Source organism: Erinaceus europaeus, chromosome 17 (assembly GCF_950295315.1).
Source record: "Erinaceus europaeus chromosome 17, mEriEur2.1, whole genome shotgun sequence".
Taxonomy (NCBI): domain Eukaryota; kingdom Metazoa; phylum Chordata; class Mammalia; order Eulipotyphla; family Erinaceidae; genus Erinaceus; species Erinaceus europaeus.
Window position 1 is genome coordinate 27,321,004 of NC_080178.1, and position 13,651 is coordinate 27,334,654.

Genomic DNA, 13,651 nt, shown 5'->3' on the forward strand with positions numbered 1-13,651 from the left:
AGCGGTGAGGGAGGAAGGGGACATCCGCCTAGCCAGCCAGATCAGCCAAATCAACCCTGGTGATCAATGGGGTGACAGAAGTCATAGCCAGATCACCCTCACATCCAGCTTTCCTATTCTTTATCCCTCTGGGAGCATGGACCCAGGGCCATTATGAGGTATAGAATGTGGAAAGTCGGGAGTGGGGCAGTAGTGCAGCGGGTTAAGCGCACGTGGCGTGAAGCGCAAGGACCAGCGGAAGGATCCGGTTCCAGTCCCGGGGAAGTCGCTTCACAGGCGGTGAAGCAGGTCTGCAGGTGTCTTTCTTTCTCTCCCCCTCTCTGTCTTCCCCTCCTCTCTCCATTTCTCTCTGTCCTGTCCAACAACAACAACATCAATAACAACAACTACAGCAACAATAAAAAGACAATAAGGGCAACAAAAGGGAAAATAAATTAAATTTTTAAAAATCTTTTTAAAAAAAGGTGGAAAGTCTGGCTTCTGTAGTTGATTCTCCGCTGAACATGGGCCTTGGCAGGTCGATCCATACTCCCAGCCTGTCTCTATCTTTCCCTAGTGGAGCAGGGCTCTAGAGAGGTGGGGGGCCCAGAGTACATTGGTGAGGTCCTCTATCCGATGAAGTCAGGTTGGCATCATGGTAGCATCTGCAACTTGGTGGCTGAGAAAGCATTAAGATGTAAAGCAGAACAAATTGTTTAATAGTTAGGAACCTAAAAGCAAGAATATAGCAGATAGGTTTTGGGAGTCTCCATTTTGGAAAAAGCTAGTAGGTCTATTTTAGGTATATTTCAAGGGGCCCATGACTTTACTATTTTTTGTCTGAGCATGACAGGTAACATGCAGGTGGGCCAAAGGTATTGTCTGGGGAGATGGTGTCAGAGTTGGAAATAGGACTAGAAAGCTGGATCAGGTCAGTGAGTAGCTCCCAAATATGGGAAAAGTACATAAGCATCAGAACATTATTTTTGTATACCTATAAACTTTAACTTCAAGGTCAACAACAGTCCTGCGAATTAAATGTCTAATCCTCCATTTGACAGATGAAGAAAATGAGACCTGAGGGTCTGGGTAGTAGCCCACCTGGCAGAATACACATGTTACCATACACAAAGACCTGGGTTCAAACTCCCCACCTTCAGGGGAGAAGGCTCACAAGCAGTGAAAAAGTGCAGCAGATCTCTCTCTCCCTTTGTATATCTGCCTCTTCCCATTTGATTTGTCTCTGTCTCTATCCAATAAATAAACCGAAATTTAAAAAAAAAATTGTTTTAAAGAAAATGAGTCCTGAATGTCTCCAAACCTTACTCAAGTGGAAAGTGGCAAATGCAGGATTTGAACCCAGGCCAGTCAGGCTCCAAAAGTTTTTGCCCCTGATACCACGTTGTCTGAAACCAAATGACATAAGGCCTTTTTCTTTCCTTCCGCACTAATACCCTAAGTAGACCTGGCACTCCCAGGCCATGACTGGGTTTTCACCCTCCCCCTCACACCCCCCCATCCCCACCACCCCCACCACCCCACCCCCGCCACCACCACCCCACCCCCCCACCCCCCCCACCCCCCCACCCCCCCACCCACCCCACCCCCCACCCCCCGCCTCCCTACATTTCATCTCCTCATGCAAAGTCCACCCTGAGAATGCAGTCCCCCGCTCTGGTTTTCACTGCAGGAGCAGAAGGTGATCTGGGCTCACATCTATCTCTCTCCTCCTCCGGTGTAGCCTGCGACCCCTACTGGACATCTGTGCACCCTGAGTACTGGACTAAGCGCCACGTCTGGGAATGGCTGCAGTTCTGCTGCGACCAGTACAAACTGGACGCCAACTGCATCTCCTTCTGCCACTTCAACGTCAACGGCCTGCAGCTGTGTAGCATGACACAGGAAGAATTTATCGAGGCTGCCGGCATCTGCGGGGAGTACCTGTACTTCATCCTCCAAAACATCCGCTCCCAAGGTCAGTGTCAGAGGGCCCCTGTATGAACCGAAAGCTCTCAGAAACTGGAAACTCTAGTATGTTAGAGTCAGCAGTTGTAGCAAAAAGAAAATGAAGAGCACATTGTTTCTTTCATTCTGTTTTTCTCCCTTTTTTAAAGATTTTATTCATTTATTCATGAGAAATGATAGGAGATAGAGAGAGAGAACCAGACATCACTCTGGTATATGTGCTGAGGGGGACTGAACTCAGGACCTCACACTTGAGATTCCAATGCCCCATCCAGTGCACCACCTCCTGGACCACTGTTTTTCTCCTTTCTTAAAATCAGTGATTTAATAATGATTTGCAAGATTCTAACACTACAGAGGTATGTTACCATGCTCACCACCAAAGTTCTATGACCCCGTCCACCAAAGATAACCACCATACTTTTCACCAAGTCTTTTAAAAAATATTTTATTGGGACCGGGTGGCAGTGTACCTGGTTGAACACACATTGTTATGATACGCAAGGACCCAAGTTCAAGCCCCCAGTCCCCACCTGCAGGAGGAAAGCTCTGTAAGTGGGGAGTCAGTACTGCAAGTGTCTCTGTCTCTCTCTATCACTCTCTTCCTCTTGATTTTTGGCTGTCTCTATTTAATAATTAAATAAACATATATATACACCTATTATTTACTTACTTGGTAGAAATGGAGAGAAATTGAGCTCGAAGTGGGAAGATAGAGAGAGAGAGAGAAAGAACCTCAAGCAATGCTTCCCCATTCATGAAGCCCCCACCTCACCCCTGCAGGTGGGCACAGGGGGCTTGAGCTTGGGTCCTTGTGCATAGTAACATGTGTGCTCAGCCAGGTCTGCCACAACCCAACCCCTTCCTTATAAAATCTTAAAGACAGTTTGATCATTTTTTTTTATTCAAGTTCATGTGTTTCAATGTTCTATATCCTTCATTTGAGAGAAACCACCCGATAGTTGTCTTTCACTTCCTTGCTTACTTCACTAAGCATAGTCACCTTCAGTTCTATTCTTATTGTCCCAAAGAGCACAGTAACATCTTTCTTAACTGTAGAATAGCATTCCATAATATATACTCCATAACCTCTTTGTTCAGTAATAAGCTGATGGATTTTCAGGTTGCTTCTGTTCCTTAGCAATTGTGACAGCTATGAACACAGACCTGGGTGCTGAGCACATTGTTTCAAAAAAAAAGAAAGGAAAAAAATAATAAGAGGGGGTAAAAAGAAAGAAAAGATAAAAGAGCAGTAGGAATAAAAATCTGATGTTAAATATCTTTCCTTGGGTTAGACACCAAGCTGAAAAATAGGTGTCCTTTAGTCTGTGGTATTATAAGAAAATATTCTTGGAGGTGGGGGGGGGGGTTAAGTGCACACATTACCATATGCAAGAAGCCAGGTTTGAGCCCCCTCTCGACACTTCAAAAGCAGTGAAGCAGGTCTACAGGTATTCATTTGTCTTTCTCTCTCCCCTTCTTCTCGCATTTTCTCTCTGTCCTATACAATAAAAACTGAAAGGAAAAAAAAAATGGCCACCAGAAGCAGTGGATTTGTTGTGCAAGCCCGAGCCTTAGCAATAACTCCGGTGGGAAAGAAAAAAGGAAAAGGAGAAAGGGGGTGAGGAGATAAAGAGAGAAAAAGGGAAAAGAACTCTCAAACTTTCGGTGTGCCACCTCCACCCTTCAGAGCAGCCTGAAGTCCTTGTATCTGCTCTGTACACCCTGTGGCTCCTGTATCCATTTCCTCCCATTTCACCAACATGCTATAAAAGTCACATCAGAGGCTGTAGAGTCTTAGAGCCAAACCTAGTGGCAGTTTTGTTACGTTATGCCTATGAGGAACACATGCTCAGAGACTAACTTGGCAAGGCTGCACAGGAACCACAGGCACGTCCCAGCTCAAATCCTGAGTTGGGCCCACTCCTCCATATCCGCAGAGGCGTTAGGATGCCAGGACCCCACAGCTCTCCCTCCTGGTAGCCTTTATAAATAAGATCATCGGGAGTCGGGTGGTAGCGCAGTGGGTTAAGCTCACGTGGCGCAAAGCACAAGGACCAGCGTAAGAAATCCCGGTTCGAGCCCCCAGCTCCCCACCTGCAGGGGAGTTGCTTCACAGGCGGTGAAGCAGGTCTATAGGTGTCTGTCTTTCTCTCCCCCTCTGTCTTCCCCTCCTCTCTCCATTTCTCTCTATCCTATCTAACAATGACAACATCAATAACAACAATAATAACTACAACAACAATAAAAAGACAACAAGGGCAACAAAAGGGAAAATAAATAAATTAAATAAAATAAAAACAACATCATCACCTCTTAGGGTGACCCCTCCCCAAGGGCCCCGTGGCCCTCAAGCTTCCTTCTGGAATAAAATAACCTTGTAGAAGAGACAGAGTCTTCCCTTCTTCCCTTCTTCCCTCTCCTGGCCTGGCCAGAGAAGCCAGGATCAAACACCAAGTGTGGTTTGTGAATGTCTTTTTCTTTCCCAGGTTACTCATTTTTTAATGATGCTGAAGAGACCAAGGTTGCCATCAAAGACTGTAAGTAATCACACTCAAAGTGTACTTTTAAGTTGTTGGGCAGGAGTTTCTTTGGGGATGTCACACTAACACCATCACAGTCTAGGAGACAGGGGAAAGTGTGGTATACAGAGCATAGGTTTGGATCTAAGTATTCCTTATTTTCCCCAGACTCAGTTTTACTAGCTATAAAATAATGACCCTCACAGGCTCAGGGTGTGATCCAGAAACAGTTCAAACAAAACTCCAAGCAAGTACTACATACTGTTTCAGGCACTGGTACCTGTTAGTACTTAGCATCAGAACTATCAACTGTGAGAGGTCTTGTGCTGATGTTGTCACTAATTAAGTAGGTCAGGTTGATCATTGTAAGGTGATAGAAGATCTCAAATAACTCTTGGGTCTGAAAATTAAAACTCACTGTTTTCACTTTTGCAAAAGGCTTGGCTGGGGGAGATAGCATAATGCTTCTGCGAACAGATTCTCATGCCTGAGGCTCCAAGGTCCCAGATTCAATCCCCTACACCACCCAAAATCAGAGCTGAGCAGTGCTCTGGAAAAAAATAAATGTAAAAGGTGTAAAGTGAGTGCTTTGGAAAGTCATGTTTTAAATAATGGGGGGGGGGGGCTGTGGCACACTCTGTTGAGTGTGTGTGTTAGCACGTGAAAGGACCCAGGTTTGAGCCCCATTTCCCGCCTTCAGGGAACACTCACAAGTGGTGAAGGTCTGCAGGTATCTATCTTTCTCTCTCTTCTACCTACCCTTCTCAATTTCTCCTGTCCTGGATGATAGAAAGAAAGAAAGGGAGGGAGGAAGAGAAGGAGGAAAGGAGAAAGAAAAAGAATGGCTGCTGGGAGTGGTGGATTCATTGTGCCCCAATAATAACCTTGGTTCAAAAATAAAATAAAATAAATGAACAGACAAGATAACTCACCTGGGAGGGTGTGTGCTTGACCATCCATGTAGCCCTGGACATGGTGCTTGTGGCCAGATAATGTTTCAGAATCTCAAACACCCCCACCATCACCACCCAGAAGTGAGCTATGCCAGTCAGAGCCAAAGCCTGGCCAACAAGGACGAAGTGGTACCATGAAGCTTCCAGCAGTAAACCCAGTATTCTTCAGTATAAACTGATGACTTTCACTGTCATTTGTGAAGCACTTGCTATGTGGCCAAGAGAGTACCCAGCACTGTACATGAGCTCACTTAATCCTCTTCACGGTTCCATTAGGTGGTATTAGCAACAAATGCTTTTTCTTTTCTTTATTGCAGGATTAATGGTTTACAGTAAAATGCAATAGTTTGTACATGTGTAACATTTTCACATAACAATACAACCCCCACTTGGTCCTCCTCTGCCATCATGTTAGTAACATTTGCTTTTGAGGACATGGAAGGTACAGTAATGTGCAAGTAAATACAGAGCAGGGATTCTAACTCATTGTCTCAAAATCTATGCTCTTATACATGTGCACTCCACACACACATACACACCTGCTTGTAGACCTTTTTTTTTTTTTTTCACTCTTCTGCCCTCTCACTTGAGACTTAAGATCTAGATGCCTTCAGGTGTGGGTCTGGCTCTCCCATGGCTCAGAAAACAAGATGATTTTCAGCTTAGTGCCTATTGAAGGGACCCAGAGCCAACAACAGTACTGATGCACCTCAGCTCCTCCACTGCAGAAATGCCAGTGAATGGGGTTGGTGAAATAGCTCACTTGAATAGTATGCTGCTTTGCCATGTGCATGACTCAGGTTCGAGGTTTGAGTCTGGCCCCCACTGCTTCAGAGAGAGAGAGAGAGAGAGAGAGAGAGAGAGAGAACAGCCTGCTGGCTTCCTAAGCCTCTTTTCCCATTCTCCCACACATTCTCAGATCTCCTCCTGGCATGGGATGCCAGCTCACTAGTGTGAGCTGTTTGATATGTTTGGTTTGGAAGTCTTGCCATCCGAGCCCCCATTCCAGCTCTTGATGAAGCATTAACATATGATTTCAACAAATGGCTGAGAATATATCTTTTGGCCACATTTGTAAGTCTCTGGTTTCAAGACACCCAAACCACTACTAATCCCACAGAGAGCAGAGAGCTGAGCTGGGCTGAGCCCCCACCTGCTCACACCAGACAGCCCAGCTTCAGGGACACAGTGGGGACGAAGGCAGTCATGGAGGAAGAGCTGCTTCTACATACCAGCTGCCAAATACCACCAGTGTCTGCAGGGAAATCAAATAGGTTCAGAGTATGACTCTTGAACTTGGTGAAAGTTTGCCTTTGGTATCCTGCCCTGCCACTGACATCCCAGTGAAGGCAGCCTCTGTCTTCACTGCCACCCCCAGCCAAGCAAGGCCTGGAACCTAGTCATCTCTCCCCCCAACAAAGACCTTTACAGACACCTCTGAGAACTAGAAATAACTGGACCAAGATTCCTCTGGCAAAATCCACAAGGAGCAGCCCCATGTCCCAATGACCTATGCTGTTAGTCCTATCTCCTCAAACCACTACCCTCCCAAACACATGAAAGAAATGATAAAAATGGGAAGGGTGACTCCCCCCCCCCCCACTTCTTGCCATTGGCATTTCTGTGAAAGCTTCTTGTCTGTTCGTCTTTGTTTATTTTAACCACTCCATTGGCTTCTCTCTTCTTAAAAGATTATGTTAGCACAATGGATGAGTCTTCTCATAGCCCAGCCTTGGATCAGCCAGAAGGATTTAACATTTTGTCGAGATCCACTAGCACTGGCCCTGCTCACATGCCCTCACTCTCTCCCACTAGTAGCCACTTCCAGTTTCAGCCGATTTCACTTGGGCATTTGAGTGTGCTTCGCACATACCTGCTCAAGTGCCTGGGCCTGTTTTTCTTCATCAGTGCTATTCCAGGCTACACATAAGAGTGGAGAGAGTCCAAGGGACCCCGAGAATTGAAAGCATGTGTTCATCTCATCATTCATTTCAGTGAGCCACACACTGTTAAGAGACTAGGGCTCCTCCATCAGAGGGTCTGCTTGTGAATTCAGCTCCACCACTGGCCAGACACATGGCTGCTCCTGTGCTCCCTAAATGCCCCAGGGTTCACTTCTCTCCTGTTCTAGGTTTCTTCTGGTCAGAGAGCCTTCCCTGTTGGCTCCAGTTAAAGCAACAGGATATGTATGAACCAGGAAGTGATATCACTCAGTGGCACTGAGACAATTTACCCAGAACGGCAGTGTGGTTCACAGAATGCCACTCCTTCCCTTGATGGCATACTTATTTCATTTCATAGTCATAGTGTAATATGCCTACTAGACTACAGTAGGAATGGTTAGAACAGTATTTGTTGGGGCTGCATGGTGGCACACATGTCCCAGTGCTCAAAAACCCCAGTTCAATCTCCTAGCCCCTACCTGCAGGGGGGAAGTTTCATGCGTGTGAAGCAGGGCTGCAGGTGTCTCTCCCCCCACACCACCACCCACCTTTGTTTTCCCTCTAAGTGTCTCCATCTCTATCCAAAATAAGCAAATAAAAGAAAATATATTTTAAAAAGAACAGTATTCACCTAGTGTGTGGCCATACGACTTAGTGGGCATCTCCAGTATGCCACACGCTGTGCTACAGTCTCAAACGCGTAAAATCCCTGCCCTCTAGTGAAAACAGACTAAGAGATAGAGGAATAAATGTTTTATATAATGTGTTTGCTAGAGATAAACGTGCGGTAAAGCAAATAATAAGAGGAGTGAGGAATGATTGATGGGAGCAAGTGTGAACATTTCCAACTTGGGGAGGCAGAGGTCGTCTCCCTGAGAAGATGCCTTAGAGCAGAGATTGAAATGAGAATGGCAACCCATGGACACGCAAGGGAAAAAGGAGCAAGTGCAGAGACGCTGCTGGCAGGTGTGGCTAAGACAGAATGGGGGTGGGGGTGAAGGTTCAGATCTAGTACTACCTGTTGCTGTTCTTTCTCTTCTTCCTCTTCTTCTCCTCCTTCTCTTCCTCCTTTTTATTTTTATTTTTTCAATCCATTTTCCCCTCTCATATTAATTAGCGATTTATATGACTATAAATTAATAGGAGTGTACATAAACACCATTCCCACCACCAAAAGACTGTGTCCCATCCCATCCTCCCCCCCACCCCCACCCTACCCCATGAAGCTGAACACCCATCCTCACCCTCAACCCAGGGTTTTTACTTTGGTGCCCTACTCCAAATTCAGTCAGATCCTACTTTGGGCTTCCCTTTCTGTTCATTTCTGTGTTCATTAAATTCAGTGGATCTCTATCATTCAAGGGGTCAAATTTATATTAGTTTGCCTGCTCTAAGTGTATAAATATGCATATGTATATGATCAAAGTGTAAATAACTTCTTCTTCTTAATAAGGGCATAAAATTACTGTATATTCATATTCCAGGCAAGACCACTGTTAAATAATGGAGAGCAGAACACTCTTCTAAGTTGATCAGATGATTATGAATGACAAGGAATGCGTGTTCATGGCCTCTGTTCTGTATTTTTAACATAGGACTTAGAATGATATACAGTGCTATATTTAAACTTTTTATTGTTGTAATGATTATTATTGTTGTTACTGACGTCGCTGTTGTTGGGTAGGACAGAGAGAAATAGAGAGAGGAGGGGAAGACAGAGAAGGGGAGAGAAAGATAGATACCTGCAGACCTGCTTCACTGCTTGTGAAGCGACGCCCCTGCAGGTGGGGAGCCAGGAGCTCAAATCTGGGTCCTTACACTGGTTCTTGCGCTTTGCGCCACCTGTGCTTAACCCGCCTCGCTACCGCCCGGCTCCCTTATATTTAAACATTTTAGGAACTATTATATCGAAGTCAATAAGTGCAATGTTCTTACTGCAAAAAAAAAAAAAAAAATTACTCCTCCTCCTTTTTAAATCGTAGACTTCTTTGGGAGGATGCTGGCACTGCTGTCTCAGCTCTTGATTGCATGAATTCTCATTTAACTCCACATTTGTCGGGTTAATGCCTTGCTGTTATTTATAAGCTCCGTTCTCTCTGCTTTCATTTGTGTTCCTTCCACTGAATTCTCCACATGCTAGTCAGAGGGTTCTACCTTAATAAATGGGTCTGGTCAAATTCCAAAGCTTTGCTTTGAACATTGAGTAAAATTCTGAGGCCTTGTCATGGCCTGCCAGGGAGGCCTGTGTGACCTGTGGCTGCCAATGTCCAATGTCACTGACCACCACACTCCCCAGTTTAGCACAAGCCTTTCTTATCAGTAATCAGTGTACACTTGACTTTGCATGTGCTGTTCTTTCCATATCAAACACTCTCCCACCTCCTCATGCAATTCCTTCTCATCTTTATTTTTTAGTGTAAATGTCTCCATGAGACCCTCTCAGGCCTCTCTAGCTACAGCAAATACTTCCCTCATCCATAACATCTGATGTCTTGCTTCTTTCCTAATGCCTAAAAAAGCGGGTACTTTAGTCGTTTCACCTACATTTTACTTTGCCATGTAGTCCTTAGATTCCATGTGAGCAGGAAGAGAGTCTGCCTTGTTCATTCTTTTATCCTAGTATGAGTTCCAGAACCTGATACACTGTGGGTCCCCACTATTGAATATAAATGTTTGTTAAAGGTAAATACTGCATCTTAGGCATTTTTGTAAATGCCCTATCCACTAACTACCCCCAAGACAATAAGTCAAGTAGCTGGTGTCATAAAGGTAGTCAATTAATATTTGCTTGTTTCAGTAGGATTTGGGGTCTGAATGTGACCTTTTTGAATCTTGACTGCTACAAATCATTATTTTGCAGATACTGGTTCCAGTTGCTTGAAAACAAGTGGCATCAAAAGTCAAGACAGCCACAGTCATAGTCGAACAAGTAGGTATAGAGCTGTCATTCTTCACCTCTTAGAATGATGAGACAACGTAATTTACTTTTATTATGATTGCCTGCGATTGAGTCAGGGCCCCTTATAGGCAAAGTGTACACTCTGCCATGAAACTACATCCCTAGCCCAAAGTAATCTACTTTAATCAGCTCCAAAAGTGAATGTTTGAGTGGACCTATTTTCCCAGTGAAGGCCAGAGAGAAGTTGATGATGACTTTCCTGAATGTTACCAGACATATAATTTATTTTTACTCAGAAATGGTATTATAAAAAGTGAGGCGATAAAGGCTGCTGGATGTCTGGATAAGAGGTTATTTCTCCTGATTTATTGTGTTCTCCCTAAAGTATTCAGGGACAGGAGCAGAGAAAACTCCATGAACTGGCAATTCTGTGAGCCTAGTCCCACTCCACCCTCAACCCTCGCCCAATCCCAGTACTGAGATGGGTATGCCCGGTATAGAATCAAGTCTGCTAGGCTTAGTTCTACCCAGTGTATGTGCATTCAGTCACAATTCTCTAACCTCTATGATGAGGTGGGTACGCTGATTATCCCATTCACAGATAAGTTAATTAGAGAAACTACAGTAATAAGAGTTAGAAAGAAATGCATTGGGGCCAGGCAGTAGCATACCTGGTTAAATGCACACATTACAGTGCACAAGGACCCAAGTTCAAGCCCCTGGTCCCCACCTGCAGGGAGAAAGCTTCACAAGTGGTGAAGCAGGGCTGCAGATGTCTTTCTATTTCTTGCCCTCTATATCTACCCCTTCCCTCTCAATTTCTTTCTATCTCTATCCAATAATAAATTTTAAAAAAATTCTTTTAAAAGGACATTTGAGAAAATTAAAAAAAAAATGTGGTGACTCTTTGTAACTGCTTTTGTAGAAGACAAACATTTCACAGCTCAGTAAGGTTCCAAAAAGAGCACTTAATCCTCACTATAAAAATACAATAATCCCACAAAACAGAAATTCTAATTGGGTTCCTAAACTGTGCAATTATTCTCTAAAATGAAAATAATAATCTTGAAAGTAACTTTGTTTTTCCTTCCCAAAAGGTCTGCAAAGCTCACATCTATGGGAGTTTGTCCGAGACCTACTCCTGTCTCCTGAAGAAAACTGTGGCATTCTAGAATGGGAAGATAGGGAACAAGGTATTTTTCGGGTGGTTAAATCAGAAGCCTTGGCAAAGATGTGGGGACAAAGGAAGAAAAACGACAGAATGACGTACGAAAAGTTGAGCAGAGCTCTAAGGTAAGTTAATAGCATGAAATGCCAGGAGCCTTCAAGCAGAGTTATATAAAATGGCCAGCCATAGAACATTAAACTGTTTTTGCAGCTTTTTACCTGATAGTCGAAAGGTCATGAGACAAAACTTAGGTTCTGAGTTACAGGTGGGATTATGGTCTGTTTGTAAATGGACACGCGGTCCCTTTCATTCTTGGCAGCACTCCCTCAGGGCTCGCTCTGAACCCAGGCCATCTCACACATGCACGCACAAAACATGTTTTGAACTATAATAAATATGGTGAGGTTCGGTCTTCAGGATGTCTGGGAAAGGTTTAAGTGTAAGCTGATAACAGGGTGTGAAAATACCAGGGTAAGCAAAGACCAGTCTGTTACCGGAGAGGAATGAGGAGAGGCTGTTTATGTTCAATTGTCCCCCTCACGCCCCCCCTCCCCGCCATCCCACCCCTAGGGTGCCAGCCCTCCCCATGTTTCTCTTCTGTTTTCTTTCACAGGTACTACTATAAAACGGGAATTCTGGAACGGGTAGACAGACGGCTAGTGTACAAATTTGGAAAGAATGCACACGGGTGGCAGGAAGAGAAGCTATGACCTGTTCCCTCATCAAACTCCTTCTATGGTTTCAAACACCCAATTGCAACAGACATTTGAAAGTCTTTGTGTTTTATTTTCACACCTGCAAACCTGCTGATAAAATTGCACCACATTTCATTCCATAATCTGGATTCAGAGTTGTTGTCTACTTGGGGTGATGGCAGTAACCCCTAAGAAATCTTTTTCTATTGCTTATTCTTAACCTACAGGGAGGAGGTAATCTTTTTTGTGTTACCTTGATCAAACATTATTTCCTCAACTGAAAGTTGCAAAACCACAACGCCTTTGGTGCTGCTCAGAGAACAAAAAAGGACCCAATTCTGCCACTTAGAGACCCATCCAGTGCATTCATCCCACAGACTCAAAAGTATTCAGATGTGTAAATGGAAGTTCACAAAAGGAAAACAAAAAGTGATTAGTCTGTAGTTACTATAGTAGGAAGGGTGAGATGTGGGTAAGGCAAACATACTGTAGATTTTAAATCATGAAAGTCAAATTTCATAGAAAAGTTTCTTAATTAATGAAAGAGCTAGGTCATCAAGCTGGGGCATAATTGGATTTAGCATAGGTTAGTAGTAAGTTTCTAAACCAGAACATCTTTTTGGCCATTTGGCAACACTCCCATGATCATCCTTCTAGGCTAACGTGATTAAAATGGTAAGTCTTACTGAGTTAAGCCCCTCCCTCTCCTACTGACTGGGGGAGGGGGGCAAATCGGGTATGCAAAGAGTCAATAGTTGCATCGCTTTCCAAAGCACAGCCATTTCTGTGATTCCAGCTGTTAGTTCATTCAAGTTCATTCATTGATTTTTTTGTCTTAAGGCCAGGACTTTAGACCCTTACAGAACTGAAGTTGTCCTCTGCAATGGCCAATTCAATTATGAGCCTTTCTTATCTTGTCTTCCTACCTAATAAGTACACAAGTTCTAAAACACATATATCCTTGACAAAAATAGCAACAGTGAATTTACGCCGCAGGTTCAAGTCTGCACTGACATTTTTTTTCCACCAGTCATTGGGAGGTCAACCATTAATGGCCTGGATCCAGCTAGGTGAACCGCCCTAGGACTCTACTGGGCCAGAGCAGAGAGTTTCAGCTGCCCAGATACTGGGTCAGTAGCACAGGTGGGGAACCACCATGCTTAAAGTTTAACTTCATATGTAACTGGTTTAAAAAAAAATGTGAATTACTGTAAAATAATCTATTTTTTTTTGGATTAATGTGTTTTCCACGTGGATTTAGTTTGTGAAAAATGTGAATAAAATATTTAACATGTTAAAGTCTATATATAGATTATATATGTTGATTTTCCAGCAACGCATACCTGATATTCACATAATGCTATGATATAGTATCTCAATTTAAAAAACTATGATATAGAGAAACAGAAATTACTGCGTATAAGATATAGTCGGTAAACATGTTAGGTACCTGTGATACTAACTGGAAGACAACAGAACTTAGGTAGAAGACTTTGATAGCAAAGTGAAGTCTGAGCTAACAGGTTG

At 43.8% G+C, this 13,651-nt stretch overlaps 1 protein-coding gene across 4 annotated transcripts in view; it reads left to right on the top strand.

Annotated features, from left to right (window-relative positions):
• Nucleotides 1-13,651, top strand: part of ELF5 (E74 like ETS transcription factor 5) — a 54,600-nt gene that overhangs the window by 35,812 nt on the left and 5,137 nt on the right. For 3 of the 4 annotated variants that reach the window (XM_060176617.1, XM_007521813.3, XM_016187555.2), the window contains exons 3-7: nucleotides 1,721-1,954; nucleotides 4,434-4,484; nucleotides 10,223-10,291; nucleotides 11,359-11,554; nucleotides 12,043-13,428. In XM_060176617.1, the coding sequence (XP_060032600.1) occupies nucleotides 1,721-1,954; nucleotides 4,434-4,484; nucleotides 10,223-10,291; nucleotides 11,359-11,554; nucleotides 12,043-12,139 (647 nt within the window). In that variant the 3' untranslated portion in view covers nucleotides 12,140-13,428. Of the gene's footprint in view, nucleotides 1-1,720; nucleotides 1,955-4,433; nucleotides 4,485-10,222; nucleotides 10,292-11,358; nucleotides 11,555-12,042; nucleotides 13,429-13,651 lie in introns of those variants that run through there. The other variant, XM_060176616.1, reaches the window with a different exon arrangement.